Consider the following 17,680-nt stretch of genomic DNA (forward strand, 5'->3'; position numbering starts at 1 on the left):
TGGTCGCTTTGAGCTTTCAATGACCTGTCACGTGAAAGGCATTTAGAAAGGCGCACAGTAGAGAATCAGCTCTTAATCGTTGTTTGCTCTTATTAAGTTTAGGATGTTTGGATTTATTTTGCCCCACCCCCTCCTTATCATATTCCCAAGATCCCCCCCAAAGTTTTTCCATCCAAAGTCTTCTCTTGCTAACATCCTAAACACCAGCGGCACGTTTCTAGAAATCTGGGTCAGCCTTGGTGTCAGTCCCGACAGAGGACGAGAACCATGTTCTCTTGCTTCCTTGGCCTCTCAGCAGCACTAGTTCAGGGGTGATGTTTTCTTCCCTGGCTTCCGGGAGCACCTCGGTCTTGGTCCTCCTCCTGCCTCACTGGCGTCTTCTTAGTCTCCTTGCTGGGTCCTCCTCATCTCTCCAGATCTAAAGGTTGGGGCCCAGGGTTCAGCTCTAGTGCCTCTTCCCTTGTCAGTCTGTACTTACCCCCTGGGGGATTGGATCCAGTGTCTGGCTTTAAATGCTGCCCACAAGGGGATGAGCCCCAAATTGGTATCTCCAGCCTGCACCTCTCCCCAGAAGTCCACACTCAGATATTTATCTAGCTGCCCCCTTGATATCTGCACTGGTGTATCTAACAGGCTCTCAAAGGTAACGTGTCCAAAAATAGCTCCTGATCCTTCCTCTGCCAAAATAAGGCCCCAAATCCTAGAGTGATCCTTGGTTCCTTTCTTTCTCTTACATGTTCGATCTAATCCTTCAACAAAACCAGAATCTGAACTGTGTTCCTCTGTGTGCATGCCCCTCCCTGGGGTCTCTCTGTGTGTCCGAATTTCCTCTTCTCATAAGAATACTAGTCATGGATTCTACGCTCCCAATGCAGGGGCCCCGGGTTCCATCCCTGGTCAGGGAACTAGATCCCACATGCCACAACTGAGAGTTTGCATGCCACAACTAAGACCAGGTGCAGCCAAATAAATAAATATATATTTTTTAAAGAGTACTAGTCAGATTGGATTAGAGCCCACCTATATGACCTAATTTAACCTAATTACCTCTTTATTTCTTTTTATTTTATTTTTTTTTAGTGTTTCCATTAGTCTTTCAAATACCCTTCCTAATTACCTCTTTAAAGGCCCATCTCCCAGTAGAGTCACAGGCAAAGGTACTGGGATTTAGGACTTACATATATGAATCTGGGGGAGGTGAGGAGGGCACAATTCAGCTGATAACAAAATTTGTATTTTCCAGGTAGCAAGAGTCCTATAATCTGTAAGCAGAGTGTATCTTTATTAAGTTAATAATTAATGATTATATTGGTTTCCTATTGCTGGTGTAACAAATTACCACAAATTTAGCGGTTTAAATGATAAAAATGTATTATCTTACATTTTTGGAGTGCCGAAGTGTCACTGGGCTAAGATCAAGGTGTTGGTAGGACTGTGTTCCTTCTGGGGGCTCTAGGGGAGGGTCCATTTCCTTGCCTTTTCCAGGTTCTAAAGGCTGCCTATTCCTTGGCTTATGGTCTCTGCCATCATCTTCAAAGCCAGCAATGGGCAGTCCAGTCTTTCTCATCCTGACACTGCTTCCGGGTTCACATCTCCTTCTCTGACTCTGACACTTCTGCCTCCCTGTTCTCCTTCTAAGAACCCTTATGATTACATTGGGCCCACCCAGTTCATCCAGCGTTATCTCGCTATCTCAAGATCTTTAATCACATCTGCAAAGTCCCTTTTGCCATATAAGGTCACAGGTTCTGGAGATTAGGATGTAGGACATCTGAAGGGGTGGGGAGGACTGGCAGCATTATTCTGCCTACCACGATGATATATGTCACAACAACCTAAATTATAAAATCAAAAACATTGCTGATCTTTTTTCTAGATTTGTTTTGTTTTGTTTTTTGTTTTTTGGCCACGTAGCACGGCATGTGGGATCTTGGATCCCCAACCAGGGATCAAACCTGTGCCCCCTGCATTGGAAGCGTGGAGTCTTAACCACTGGACCACCAGGGAAGTCTCAGATTTGTATTTTTAAAAGACAAAAATCATATATTTATTATTTTAAAAGTCATCCCTACACTACAAAGTATAGAGAACTGTTAGCATGGCAATTAAGGGTGTTGCTTAATACAGACTACCTCTGTTCAAACTCTGGCTCCAAATCCACTAGGTATGTAACATAGGGCAAATTATTTATTTCTTTCTTTATTTTCTTGGCTGTGTCGGGTCTTAGTTGCGGCACGCAGGGTCTTCGTTGAGGCATGCGGAATCTTTCATTGCAGTGAGGGCTCTTCGCTGCTGTGCGCGGGCTTCTCTGTAGTTGTGGCGTGCGGGTTTTTTTCTCTCTCTAGTTGTGGCACGCAGGCTCCAGGGTGCATGGGGTCTGTAGTTTGCAGCACGTGGCTCTCTCATTGAGGTGCGCAAGCTCAGTAGTTGTGGTGCGTGGGTTTAGTTGCCCCACACGTGTGGGATCTTAGTTCCCTGACCAGGGATTGAACCCAAGTCCCCTGCATTGGAAGGCAGATTCCTTACCACTGGACCACCAGGGAAGTCCCTGGGCAAATTATTTAATCAGTTTGGATCTCAGTTTCCTCAACAGTCGATAATGGAATAATAATAGCATCTACCTCATAGGGTCCTTATGAAGATTAATTGAATGAAGTGCTTAGAGTTTGCCTAGCATATGTTAAGAATTCAGTAAATTCTAGCTATTACAAGTTTTTAAATTTTTTAAATTTTTTAATTTTTGGGGCTGTGTTTGGTCTTCCTTGCTTCACGGGCTTTCTGTAGTTGCAGTGAGCAGAGCCTACCCTTCATTGCAGTGTGCAGTCTTCTCATTGCGATGGCTTCTCTTGTTGCGGAGCATGGGCTCTAGGCCCCCAGACTTCAGTAGTTGCAGCATGCGGGCTCAGTAGTTGTGGCTCACGGGCTTAGTTGCTCCACGGCATGTGAGATCTTCCCAGACCAGGGCTTGAACCCACGTCCCCTGCATTGGCAGGAGGATTCTTAACCACTGCACCACCAGGGAGGTCCCTAATGGGCATTTTCAAAAGGCTTTAGGTACATTCTGGGACATGTTTATCTTTGCACAATTATGTGAGAATGTCAATAGCATAGATTCTTAGTTGTAGAATTGCTAGGTCCAAAGATATTTACATTATAAATTTTTATAGGTACGGAGTATATTATTTGAGGGGTGAATTCTTGAAAACCTTGTGTAAGTCAAGGTTAGCTTGACAAAGATGGTATTTCTGTTAACCAGCTTGAGTAACACTGTCAAGGATGTAGCACAAATGCCATCTACGACTCATTTGACCTCTGTAATTATGCCAACTTTATAATTATGCTATTTTTGAGAGAATTTTAAGTTGAGTGATTTACATTATTTCCATGTTTGTTCATAAAATGAGACTTCATTAATATTTTGATGTCACCGTATTTCAATTCTGACTGACAGCTTAAATAAGATGCCAGTCACTTCGCTATACTCACAAATTGCTCTCCCAAAAAGTGTGTATTAAATATTAAAGTACTGAATATTAATATAACCATCCAACAGGATATAGGAGTTTTCTTACACCTTTGCCATCATTAATTAGATATTGTTACTCTTTTTAATCTGTTCCAGTCTGATGGTGAAAATAGTATCATGTTTAATTAGCATTCTCCTGAAAACTGGTAAAAATCCCATCATGTTTAATTGCCATTTATATTCTTTTTGTAATTTGCCTGGTTATACTCTTTGCCCATTTGTTTATGAAGTTTGAAATTTTTTCTCTGAGACCTTTAAAAATCTGAGAAAACATCTATAGATATTCCCCCCTAAGCTAAACAAATGGAACAACCAGAAAATTAGCTATCGGAAATATTTTTTACAATTTAATTTACAGCAAAAATGTGCCCGTATAAACTCAATTGAAAGTGCTCACTCATGGACTGACGTTGAATCCAACCTAAAAATAAGTTGTTTTCCAACTTATATCCATTTTATAAGTTGTTGTCCATTTTTAAGTTGGTTGCTTAGATCTTCAATGAATTATAAGTGGTGGTTAGGTATATAGGCCAATCCACAAAAATCTCTGATAAAACCAAATGACCTCAACAACCATATTTTCTGAACCAAATGACAAAGTTTTTTTTATTTCTGCTATTGCATATGAAAGGAAATGTAGGAGATATGGTTTAGATGTCAAAGAATTGAAGTTTCCATGGATGTTTAGATGATTTATTGGGAGAATGGGACAATGTTTTAAATGGGGACTATAATGCAAAATTGATATTATTAATAAATACTAATAGCCTGAAATATTGGCCTGAGTTATAGATCCTAGGAATATTGATATGCCAGGAATCAGAAAGTGGGAAAGAATGGTCCTTATCTTCCTCCCAAATTTGGCTGGCCACATGCCATGGATCCATAATCCATTTTCTCTACGTCTTTTCTTGAGGCCCATATCTCAACCTTTGACCTGGGATTTCATTCTCTCATGCTTAGCTACCATCTCTTAGTCTATTCTTCTTCTTCTCTTTGCTCTCCCTAACCATCTGCTCCTTGTCTTCAGCCTGAATCTCTAGAATTTCTAGAGACCTGGGGTCGAGTTCTATGGGTGAAGGGTTAGGTGGGAGGAGGGCAGAAGCATGGGAGCCTGCTCTGGGCTACAGAGCAGGGAAGACAGATCTAAGTAAGGCTCTCATATTTTATCATTTTTTATTAACTTTTGAGATATGAAAAAAAAACCACAAATAAATGCATGTAGTAAAATAAAAGATGAATCAGTTTAAAAAGGATAGGTATAGACCACCAGAGGGCAGACAGCAGAAGCAAGAAGAACTAAAATCCTGCAGCCTGTGAAACAAAAACCACATTCACAGAAAGACAAGATGAAAAGGCAGAGGGCTGTGTACCAGATGAAGGAACAAGATAAAACCCCAGAAAAACAACTAAATGAAGTGGAGATAGGAAAACTTCCAGAAAAAAAATTCAGAATAATGATAGTGAAGATGATCCAGGACCTCAGAAACAGAATGGAGGCAAAGATCAAGAAGATGCAAGAAATGTTTAACAAAGACCTAGAAGAATTAAAGAACAATCAATCACCTAGAAGAATTAAAAAACAAACAAACAGAGATGAACAATACAATAACTGAAATGAAAAATACACTAGAAGGAATCAATAGCAGAATAACTGAGGCAGAAGAACGGATAAGTGACCTGGAAGACAGAATGGTGGAATTCACTGCCACAGAACAGAATAAAGAAAAAAGAATGAAAAGAAATGAAGACAGCCTAAGAGACCTCTGGGATAACATTAAACGCAACAACATTTGCATTAGAGGGGTCCCAGAAGGAGAAGAGAGAGAGAAAGGACCCGAGAAAATATTTGAAGAGATTATAGTCGAAAACTTCCCTGACATGGGAGGGGAAATAGCCACCCAAGTTCAGGAAATGCAGAGAGTCCCAGGCAGGGTAAACCCAAGGAGAAACACGCCAAGACACATAGTAATCAAATTGACAAAAATTAAAGACAAAGAAAAATTATTGAAAGCAAAAAGGGAAAAATGACAAATAACATACAAGGGAACACTCATAAGGTTAACAGCTGATTTTTCAGCAGAAACTCTACAAGCCAGAAGGGAGTGGCATGATATATTTAGAGTGATGAAAGGGAAGTACCTACAGTCAAGATTATTCTACCCGGCAAGGATCTCCTTCAGATTCAATGGAGAAATCAAAAGGTTTACAGACAAGGAAAAGCTAAGAGAATTCAGCACCACCAAACCAGCTCTACAACAAATGCTAAAGGAACTTCTCTAAGTGGGAAACACAAGAGAAGAAAAGGACCTACAAAAACAAACCCATAACAATTAAGAAAATGGTAATAGGAACATACATATCGATAATTACCTTAAACGTGAATGGATTAAATGCTCCAACCAAAAGACGCAGGCTCGCTGGATGGATACAAAAACAAGACCCATATATATGCTGTCTACAAGAGACCTACTTCAGACCTAGGGACACATACAGACTGAAAGTGAGGGGATGGAAAAAGATATTCCATGCAAATGTAAATCAAAAGAAAGCTGGAGTAGCCATACTCATATCAGATAAAATAGACTTTAAAATAAAGAATGTTACAAGGGACAAGGAAGGACACTACATAATGATCAAGGGATCAATCCAATAAGAAGATATAACAATTATAAATATATATGCACCCAACATAGGAGCACCTCAATACATAAGGCAACTGCTAACAGCTATAAGAGAGGAAATTGACAGTAACACAATAATAGTGGGGGATTTTAACACCTCACTTACACCAATGGACAGGTCATCCAAACAGAAAATTAATAAAGAAACACAACCTTTAAATTTAGACACAATAGACCAGATAGATTTAATTGATATTTATAGGACATTCCATCCCAAAACAGCAGATTACACTTTCTTCTCAAGTGCATATGGAACATTCTCCAAGATAGATCACATCTTGGGTCACAAATCAAGCCTCAGTAAATTTAAGAAAATTGAAATCATATCAAGCATCTTTTCTGACCACAACGCTATGAGGTTAGAATTCAGTTACAGGGAAAAAAACATAAAAAACACAAACACATGGAGGCTAAACAATACGTTACCAAATAACCAAGAGATCACTGAAGAAATCAAAGAGGAAATCAAAAAATACCTAGAGACAAATGACAACGAAAACACGACGATCCAAAACCTATGGGATGCAGCAAAAGGAGTTCTAAGAGGGAAGTTTATAGCAATATAAGCTTACCTCAAGAAACAAGAAAAATCTCAAATAAACAATCTAACCTTACACCTAAAGGAACTAGAGAAAGAAGAACAAACAAAGCCCAAAGTTAGTAGAAGGAAAGAAATCATAAAGATCAGAGCAAAAATAAATGAAATGGAAACAAAGGAAACAATAACAAAGACCAATAAAACTAAAAGCTGGTCTTTGAGATGATAAACAAAATTGATAAACCATTAGCTAGACTCATCAAGAAAAAGAGGGAGAGGACTCAAATCAATAAAATTAGAAATGAAAAAATAAAGTATAGGTATAGGATAAAAACAAGTTTCCTTCTGATCCCGTGTTCCCATTTCCCATGACAACCATCATTAACAGTTTCATATATGTCCTTTGATAAATGGTCTATGCATATATACAAAATATGTTAACACAACAAGAAGAATCTTATACATTATGTTCTGTACCTTTCCCTTTAAAAGTTTTTAAATTCAGAAGTATCTTAAACCCACATAAAAGAACAGAAGATAATATTGTAAATACCCAACACCACTAACATAAGATTTTAAAATTTGTCACCTTTACTTCATTTTATTCCAGTTATCAAATATGTTGGTGTTGATAATGGTAATTTGTGCTTTCTCTCTTTTTTTTCTTGATCAATCTTGTTGGGGTTTATTTATTTTTTATTTAGTGTTTGAAAGAACTAAATTTTAGCTCTGTTGATTTTCTCTGTTTTTATTATTGGTTTGTGTTCATACCTATATTATTTCCTTCTTCCTACTTTTCTTAGGTCTGATTCGTTATTCTTTTCCAAGCTGCTTGAGTTGAAAGCTTATTGTTCTCAGCCATTTTTTGCCCTAACTTTCCCATAAGTGCTACTGTAGCTATATTAGATAAGTTTTGATAAGTTGCATCTTTATTCTCATTCAGTTTAAAATATTTTCTAAGTTCCATTTTGATTTCTTCTTTGATCCATAGATTATTTAGAAACATTTTACTTGAGTTCCAAGTAGCTGGGAATTTTTTGGTTGTATTTTTTTTCTTGATGTCTAGCTTAATTGCATGTGATCAGAAAATCTACTCTGAATCGTTTTTTGAATTATTTTAATTTTTGTCATCCTTTCTCAGGGCCATAAGAATCTTCTCTTTATTATCCCAGTTTTAATATATATGCTGTTGAAGTGAGCACCATATTTGCTTAATGTCTTTTAAAAACATTTAAAAATTACATACAATATATACTCAAATTTCTGCCCCTCACCTATTTTTCCTCTGTTCCCTTCTACTAACTGTTCTGAAATTGGTATCATTGAAAAGCATATTTTATTTTACAGAGTCACAAATACATAAATAATATATACTGGGGAGTGCGGGCTGCACTTGGGCTCGGGGGCAGGCTTGACTGCATGGCCGAGCCGGGGACCTGTGTCCGCTGGCGAGCAGGGCTGACTTCTTCGGCTTTGTGAGACCCCAGGCTTCGTGTGACCCCAGGCAGGACGCCAGTCCCCTCCTGAATGAAGGTCTTCCTGCTGGTCCTGCTGGCTGCCCTCCTGGGTGTGGAGAGAGCCCACTCCCTGGTGTGCTTCTCTTACGTGAATAAGAACAGCAACTGGTACTGCCTGAAGCCCACCATCCGCTCCGATACGGACAGCTACTGTGTGACTACCTCTGCATCCGCTGGCATCGGGAACGTGGTGGACTTTGGCTACACCCTGAACAAGGGCTGCTCCCAGATCTGCCCCATCCCGAGCGTCAGTGTCGGCGTGGCGTCCGTGGGTACCCACTGCTGCCAGAGCTTCCTGCGCAACATCAGTGCGCCAACGGCGGGCTGCGGGCCATTGTCACCCACGGTGCTGGTCCTCGGGCTCCTGCTCAGCCTGCTGTAGCTCTGCTGCGATTTGGCCTCTGACCGCCGGGACCCTGTGCCCGGCCCAGACTCCCAAAGCTCAGGAAGGAAGGAAAGCCCAGCCCCTCCCAGACCCAAGAGGATCTCAAAGCCTCCTCCTCTGATTCCTCACCCTGCTGATCCCACCCTCTAGGCCCTGTAGGTGCCCCCTGCACCCACACACCTGCCAGCTACCCTTGCTTCCCGGTCAGCCTTCCAGGGGGAATCTGGGAATGGAGCCCAAGGGTACCAGAGTCAGAACCGCATCCTAGGGACATGCTGGGAGGGGCACCTGGTCCCAGGCCTGCCCCTGTCCAGGCCCTGTCCGCCCGCAGGTGCAGAAGATGTGCTGTGTGGACAGGCGTGTGGTCCGTGTGCCCTGCTGGGCATGGGTGAGTGTGTGGCCAGGTCTCGGCCTGTGTCGGGGGGCGGGGATGGAAGTAAGCGTCAGGGGTCCAGCATTCCACAGCCCCTAGAACCCCAAGCGCCAGCACAGAGCCCCTTTCCCCTGGCATCTCTGCACACCACATTTCACTCACTTCAAGGGCAGCCTTTTGGAAGACAGGCCTTCCACTGTTTCCAGGTCTAGGCTGCTGACCCAGAAATCTGCTCCCACCCTGAAATCCAGCTGCTCTTGGGCCCCCTCCCTCCACCGCCACCCTGGAGCCCTCCTGCCGCTTCCGTGCCTCAAATAAACACAGACGTTCCCACCCCCCCAAAAAAAATAATATATTTTACTTTTATATATTTAAAATTTTACATAAATGGTATACTGTATTGTTTTTCAAGTTTGTTTTATTATTGAACACTGTTTCTGGGATTTATCCATGTTGATATATGTATATCTAGTTCATTCATTTCAATGGCTTATGGTATTTTATATTACAAACCATAGTTCAATCATTTCCCCTACCGAGAGTAGTTAGGTGGTTTCCACTTTTTTGCAGTAATAAATCTTCACTTATCCTTGTGCAATGTGTAAGCATTTCTCTAAGTCAGGCATGTAGCGGTGTTTGTTGAGTTGTAGGATATGTGCCTCCTCAAGTTTACTAAGTATTGACAGTCTGCTCTCCAAATGAGTTAAATCAATTTATATTCCCATTGGCATTTTATGAGGGAGATGCTATTTTCCCACATTCTCACCAACATTTACTGTAATCAAAGATACATGTTATTCTTTGCCAAACTGGGTGTGTAAATTCCCTGATTAGTAATGAGGTCGAATACCCTTTCTTATATTTGTTGACCAGTTTCCTTCTGAGAATTGCTAATTCATCTTCTTTGCCTACTTCTTGTATTTGGTTGTTTACCTTCTTTGCATTGATTGTAGAAACTTTTTGTTATTTTGAGTACCAGTTCTTTGGTTTGGTTATATGTGCTACAGATATTTCACCAAGTTTTGGGTTTATCTTTTTACCTTGTTTATGAGTTTTTACCCATATAGAAGTTTACAATTTTAATGGCATTCAAATTTGTCAGTCTTTTAATATATGGCTTGTACTTTTGTGTTTTGTTTAAGAAATCTTTCCCTACCCTGATTTCATAAGGATGTGCTCCTATGTTTTTAATTCTAAATATTTTATGACTTATTTGTCATATTTGGTCTTTATCAACTTATCTCATTTGTTTTTGGTTATAATAAGATGAAACGTTATAATTTTTTTCCCCGTATGGTCTGTCAGTATTCCCAGCACCATTTATAGGATAGTTTAGTTACCCTACACTGTTTTGTAATCCCATCCTTACATATTGCAAGTTCCACTGTACATCTATCATTTCCAGGAATATTTAGTTCTATTGGTTGATTGTCTTACACCGACATTACACTGCTTTATTTTTAAATTTTTTAAAAACTTTTTATTTTATATTGGAGTATAGTTGATTAACAATGTTGTGTTAGTTTCAGGTGTACAGTAAAATGATTCAGTTATACATATACATGTGTCTATTCTTTTTCAAATTCTTTTCCCATTTAAGTTGACCAGCATCATTTTTCAGTAAAATTTCTTGACTTTTGTATGTTGATATTTAGATCATCTGCAGTTGCAGTAATGGCAGCTTTTCCTTGCCTTCTAACCCTGATACATTTTTGTGTCTTCTTTTTTTTTTCTCCACCTCCAAAACAATGTTGAATAGAAACGGTGAGAGTAGACATTCCAGTCTTATGCCTGACATTAAAGGCCCCATAAAATCACGATTAGGAGGTGCACTATGGAGAAAACTGCTCGGTTCAATCCTAGTTCTCACTATGTGACATTGAGCAAGCCACTTAAACTCTCTGTTCCTCATCTTTGTCTTTATAAGAGGGAAATCATAATAGTACCTATCTCATAGAGTTATTGTGAGGATCAAATGATGATATGTATGTATGATACACACACTGTATATATACAAATTAGAGCAGTACATGGCAAATATTGAATACTAAACAAATCCATGTGTTGTTATTATCATTGATACTATTATTAGGTTTTTGGTAACTAGCCTGAGTCAGGTTTATCAGGTTAAAGACATTCCCTTTTATTATAGTTTTCTAGGAGTTTTTCTTCATAAATAGATATTAGAACTATATGAAATAATTTTTTTAAATTTATTTATTTAAATTTATTTATTTTTGGCTGCGTTGGGTCTTCGTTGCTGTGTGCAGGCTTTCTCTAGTTGTGGTGAGCCGGGGCTACTCTTTGTTGCGGTGCGCGGGCTTCTCATTGCAGTGGCTTCTCTTGTTGCGGAGCATGGTCTCTAGGCACGGGGGCTTCAGTAGTTGTGGCACGGGGACTCAGTAGTTGTGGCTTGTGGGCTCTAGAGCACAGACTCAATAGTTGTGGCGCACGGGCTTAGTTGCTCCACGGCATGTGGGATCTTCCGAGACCAGGGCTCAAACCCATGTCCCCTGCATTGGCAGGCGGATTCTTAACCACTGCGCCACCAGAGAAGTCCCCGAAATAATTTTTCTACATTTTTGAGATGATCACTTTTTCCTGTTATTTGTGGGGTTTTTTCCATTTAAAGAAAATATTTAATTTTCAAAAAGTGTGTAAAACTCCTTACATAGTCAAATTTTTTTAAATTGGAGTATAATTGCTTTACAATGTTGTGTTAGTTTCTGCTGTACAATGAAGTGAATCAGCTATATGTATACCTATATCCCCTCCCTCTTGGACCTCCCTCACCCCGCCATCCTGTCCATCTAGGTCGTCACAGGGCGCCAAGCTGAGCTCTCTGTGCTGTACAGCAGGTTCCCACTAGCTATCTGTTTTACACATGGTAGTATATTCATGTCAAACCTAATCTCCCAATTCGTCCCACCCTCCCCTTCCCCTCCGTGTCCACATGTCCTTTCTCTACATCTGTGTCTCTATTCCTGCCCTACAAATAGGTTCGTCTGTACCATTTTTCTAGATTCCACATATATGCGTTAATATACAATATTTGTTTTTTTCTTTCTGACTTACTTCACTCTGTATGACAGACTCTATGTCCATCCACATCTCTGCAAATGACCCAATTTCGTTCCTTTTTATGGCTGAGTAATATTCCAACATGGTGAATAATATTAATATATCTTCTGAAGTTATGCCATCCTTGGATCCCAGGATTAACTCTACTGCTCACGATTTATTTTTTTAATGTGTTGATAGATTCAATTTCCTAATACTTTATTTATAATTTTTTCCATATATGTTCCTAAATGATGTTTCGTACGCAGTTTTCCTTTTGCCTACCATCATTGCTAGTTAGATCAACCTCATGATTTGAATTGGGAGTTTGCTTCTATTTCTGTTTTTTGGAACAAATGGTATAAGATCTGGATTGTCTGTTCTTTGAGAGTTTATAAAGCTAACCTGTAAATCAGTGTGGACCTGAAGTTTTACTTGAGGTTTTTTTTTTAAATCAAACGGTGGATTCAATTTATTTACTAGGTATAGTTTCTCAGGTTTTCTATTTCTTCTTGAGTCAGAATTGGTAAATTATATATTTCTGGAGGATTGCCCAATTTGTCTGATTTTGTGTTAATTGGTGTAATGTTTTTCTAAGTCCCTGTTGTAGTTAATCTTCTTATTTCTCGTAGGACTGAGTTATGCTTTTGTCATTTTTTCTTGTTTATTCTTGAAAGTTTATCCATTTTATTAATCTTTTGAAAAATTAATTTTTTGGTTTCCTTGATCATCTACAATGTTTGTTTTCTACTTGATTAATTTTTGCTCTTATCTTTGTATTTTCTTCTAATTTGGGGAAGTAATCAATTTTTTTTGAACGCATAGCTCATTAATATTTGATCTTTGTTTTTCTATAGCAATGTCCATTGATAAGTCTCATTAATAGTGTTATTCAAATATTCTATAACTTCACTTCTGTTTGGTGTATCAAGTATTGATAGGTGTTATAAAATCTTCCAGTGCAATGGAGGATTTATCATTTTTTCATCATAATTCCATCAGTGTTTGCTCTGTGTATTTTGTTAGGGGCATACTATTTTAGAAGTATTAAATCTTCCTGGTGAATTATTCCTTTTATCAATAAGTAATGGTCCTCCTTATTCCTATTAGTGAGTTTTGCTTTAAAGTATACTTAGTCTGGTATTACTGTAATTATACCAGCTTTCTTTTGGTTTCTATTGGTCTAGCTTTTTCCATTCTACTACTTTCACTTTTCTGTATCTTTTTTTTAAGCACGTATGTATTATTTATCTGACTGTCTTTTAGCTGGCATGATTAGTTCATTTATATTTACTGTGATTACTAATATGTCTATAATTTCTATCATCTTATTTTGTGCTTTCATCTTATGCTTTTTCTTTGCTTTTTGTTTTGTTTCCATGTCTTCCTTTCTCTTTTGTGTTTCCTTTATCACATTTTTTGGCCCTTAAGACAGAGACTATATTTCCCTCCCTACCTTGCAGATGTGGCCATGTGACCCAGTTTTGCTGGGTAAGACGAAGTTGTTTCATAGAGCATCCCAGAAGGTGCCTTCAGACAAGGGTGGACTCAGCTTCCATGTCCATTTTTGTTCCTTGTCCTACCCCTTTTACTTACTGGAGCATGGTTGTGATGCCTTGAAAACAGGAAGGGTGAGAGCCACATCTTAAGAATGTGACACAGAAAGATAAAAGGACCTGGGACATTAGTGACATAATGGAACTTCTGCAACAGCCTTTCTGGTCTACCTCCAGACTCTGAGAAAAAAATAAACTTCTATTTGTTAAGTCACCTTAAATTGAGTTTTCCATTTTGTTCAGCTGTGAACCAATCTCCAAGTGATTACAGACCAACTATTTTGGGAGTTACCCTTATATATATATATATATATTTTTTTTCTCCTTTCTTTCTCTCTTCCCTCCCTTCCTTCCTTCCTTCCTTCCTTCCTTCCTTCCTTCCTTCCTTCCTCTCTGTCTCTCCTTCTCTCTCTCTCTGGTGGTGTCCCTTAAAAGTTTAGCAAGTTTACTTTAACTTAACTTATAAAAATCTAACATATGTCAATATTTCTATCTGCCTCTTGAACATAAGGACCTTAGAATGTTTACATTACATTACAATGTTTACTCATGTGATTGTTGACTGCTGCTTTGATTTGCCTTGTTTTGACACCTCCTCTAAAGTTTGTTATTTAAAACATGTTTTCTACAGTAGTAGTTGTTTATATTTGCCTATGTTTACTACCATTTCTTTCATCTTCATTGCTTCTGAAATTCTAGTCTTTCATTCTGGGCAAATTTCTTTCTTCCTGAAGTATATCTTTAGGTATTTCAGGATCTCATCATGTAAATCGGGTCCATATGTGGATAGGGCTCCTCAGGTGTAATGCCTTAAGTACAGCTCCTCAAGGATGGTTCCTTTAGATCTGAGCCAGTGACAGGTTTTCTGTCCCCTCTCCCCCAACATATCATGGTGGGACAGGCATGAGAGAATCACTGTATACAATGCTCTTGAAACAGTGGGGAAATGATAGCTCCATGGGAGTCATTGGTCCATAGAAATTCTGAAATCCAGCAGGGCACAGGTTATTAGTTCTTGATTAGAGCTCAAAACCTATCACTAGACTCTTTATGGCTTTTGGCTTCCCCTCTGGACTCTTGATTCCCTCATCTGATTCATCTTTCCTTTTTGGCAAAAGGGAGCCTATGTTTGCAGGTGTAGTTTTCTCAGCCTACCTCCCACCTGTAGGAGTTTGGGGGTCCAGAGTCATCTTTTCCTTTTGTACTACCTCTTAACCCTTTCAGTTCAAGCTGGCAGTCAGTGTTTCTGCTGATATAATTCTCTTAAAAACTTTATGTGTTGTCTATTATTCTTATTGGGGTTCACTCCATTAGACAAAACCACACCTACACATCTTTTTGCGATAAACTCTTCTTTACTTCGGGTTTCTGTCCTTGACTCCTGAGTGACCATACCCTTAAGCTTCTTGGAAGTGCTACAATATCACTGAATGGTTCTTAACAAAGCATTTTCCAGTCACACTCTTAGCGTTATCTTTATACCATGTTTTCCTGACACCGCTCTGGATTTGATCTTTGCCTGGGAGTCATTTCTTAACTTTAGCGTTGCTTGCCATCCGAAGAGGCAGAGAAAGTTCAAAACCAGCAAATCCTGGTTCCTTTTTTTTTTTTTTTTTTTTTTTTGCGGTACGCGGGCCTCTCACTGTTGTGGCTTCTCCCGTTGCGGAGCACAGGCTCTGGACGCGCAGGCTCAGCGGCCATGGCTCACGGGCCCAGCTGCTCCGCGGCACATGGGATCTTCCCGGACCGGGGCACGAACCCGTGTCGCCTGCATCGGCAGGCAGACTCTTAACCACTGTGCCACCACGGAAGCCCCTGGCTCCTTTTTAAGAGACCTTCCTTCAGCTTATCTCTCTCTGCTCACATTTTACTTTAAGCAGCAAGAAGAAATCAGGCCACATGTTCAACGACACTCTGCTTGGAAATCTTCTTAGCCAAGTCACACACCCAGCAGGAATATTTCCTACTTTCCATATTACAGCAGGCAATAATATTGCTAAACTTTCTGCCACTACACAGCAAGGATTCCCTTTCCTCCAGTTTTCTTCCCCCTTTCTCCAGTTTTTTAATAATATTTTCCTCACTTTTCTTTAAGCCCTCATGTGTAAAGCCTCCTCAGAGTCCATCAGGCTTTTATTAACAGGTATTATTTACTTATTATACTACTTACTGAAGGCTTTTCAGACTTTCACTAACACTCTCCTCAAGCTCATTCGAATTTCCACGTACGGGCTTCCCTGGTGGCGCAGTGGTTGAGAGTCTGCCTGACGATGCAGGGGACACGGGTTTGTGCCCCGGTCCGGGAAGATCCCACATGCCGCGGAGCGGCTGGGTCCGTGAGTCATGGCCGCTGAGCCTGCACGTCCGGAGCCTGTGCTCCGCAACGGGAGAGGCCACAACAGTGAGAGGCCCGCGTACCGCAAAAAAAAAAAAAAAAAATCTCTACGTACTTTCCAATTTCAGCGCCATTCCCACATTCTGGGTTTCCACCGTGGTACCACAACACTTGCAGGTACCTAAATCTTTACTGTTTATCGTTGTGTAACAAATTACCCCCAAACCCAATGGCTTAAAACAATAATAAATGTTTATTAACTCAGAGAGTTGGGTCAGGAATTTGGGAGCAGCTTACCCCAGCTGTTCTGATCCAGGGTCTCGCATGATGTTGCCTGGGACCCCAGTCAACTGAAGGCTTGGTTGGAGCTGGAGAATCCAGTTCTATGCTGGCTCACACACCTGGCTGATTCAGTTTCCTTCCCCATGGACCTCTCCATGGTGCTGCAGAGTAGTGTTAGGACATGGCAGTTGGCTTCTCCCAGAGTGAGTGATCCAAGACAGCAAGACAGAAGCCCCAAAGTCTTTTGTGACCTAGTCCTGGGGTATTTTTGCAATATCCTATTGGTTACACAGGTCAGCCCTAATTCAGTGTGGGCTGGGAACACATAGGGGCATGAATCCAAAAGGAGAGAATCAGGAGCTCTCTTGGAGGCTGGCTGCCATATAATCCAACACGATAGAGCTGATTTTACTTTTCTTTTTTTTTTTATTTTTTTTATTTTTTATTTTTTATTAGTTTCTGCTTTATAACAAAGTGAATCAGTCATACATATACATCTGTTCCCACATCCCTTCCCTCATGCATCTCCCTCCCTCCCACCCTCCCCATCCCACCCCTCCAGGCGGTCACAAAGCACCGAGCTGATCTCCCTGTGCTCTGCGGCTGCTTCCCACTATCTATCTACCTTATGTTTGGTAGTGTATATATGTCCATGCCTCTCTTTCGCTTTGTCACAGCTTACCCTTCCCCCTCCCCATATCCTCAAGTCCATTCTCAAGTAGGTCTGTGTCTTTATTCCCGTTTTACCCCTAGGTTCTTCATGACATTTTTTTTTTTAATTCCATATATATGTGTTAGCATACGGTATTTGTCTTTCTCTTTCTGACTTACTTCACTCTGTATGACAGACTCTAGGTCTATCCACCTCATTACAAATAGCTCAGTTTCGTTTCTTTTTATGGCTGAGTAATATTCCATTGTATATATGTGCCACATCTTCTTTATCCATTCATCCGATGATGGACACTTAGGTTGTTTCCAGCTCCGGGCTATTGTGAATAGAGCTGCAATGAACATTTTGGTACATGTCTCTTTTGGAAGTATGGTTTTCTCAGGGTATATGCCTAGTAGTGGGATTGCTGGATCATATGGTAGTTCTATTTTTAGTCTTTTAAGGAACCTCCATACTGTTCTCCATAGTGGCTGTACCAATTCACATTCCCACCAGCAGTGCAAGAGTGTTCCCTTTTCTCCACACCCTCTCCAGCATTTATTGTTTCTAGATTTTTTGATGATGGCCATTCTGACTGGTGTGAGATGATATCTCATTGTAGTTTTGATTTGCATTTCTCTAATGATGAATGATGTTGAGCATTCTTTCATGTGTTTGTTGGCAGTCTGTATATCTTCTTTGGAGAAGTGCCTATTTAAGTCTTCTGCCCATTTTTGGATTGGGTTGTTTGTTTTTTTGCTATTGAGCTGCA

The 17,680-nt window shown here is 40.1% G+C and overlaps 2 protein-coding genes across 2 annotated transcripts in view; both read left to right on the top strand.

Annotated features, from left to right (window-relative positions):
* FBXO36 (F-box protein 36) overlaps window positions 1-17,680 on the top strand; it is a 109,782-nt gene that overhangs the window by 63,254 nt on the left and 28,848 nt on the right. The gene's annotated exons all lie outside the window — the stretch shown is intronic.
* On the top strand, window positions 8,246-8,647 carry LOC308622152 (lymphocyte antigen 6E-like; the record flags this gene model as incomplete). Its single annotated transcript, XM_081243334.1, has 1 exon — window positions 8,246-8,647. The coding sequence occupies exon 1, from the start codon at window positions 8,276-8,278 to the stop codon at window positions 8,645-8,647; it is 372 nt and encodes a 123-aa protein (XP_081099460.1). The 5' UTR covers window positions 8,246-8,275.

The sequence above is a fragment of the Mesoplodon bidens genome, assembly GCF_964165515.1.
Source record: "Mesoplodon bidens genome assembly, chromosome: 8".
Classification (NCBI taxonomy): Eukaryota; Metazoa; Chordata; class Mammalia; order Artiodactyla; family Ziphiidae; genus Mesoplodon; species Mesoplodon bidens.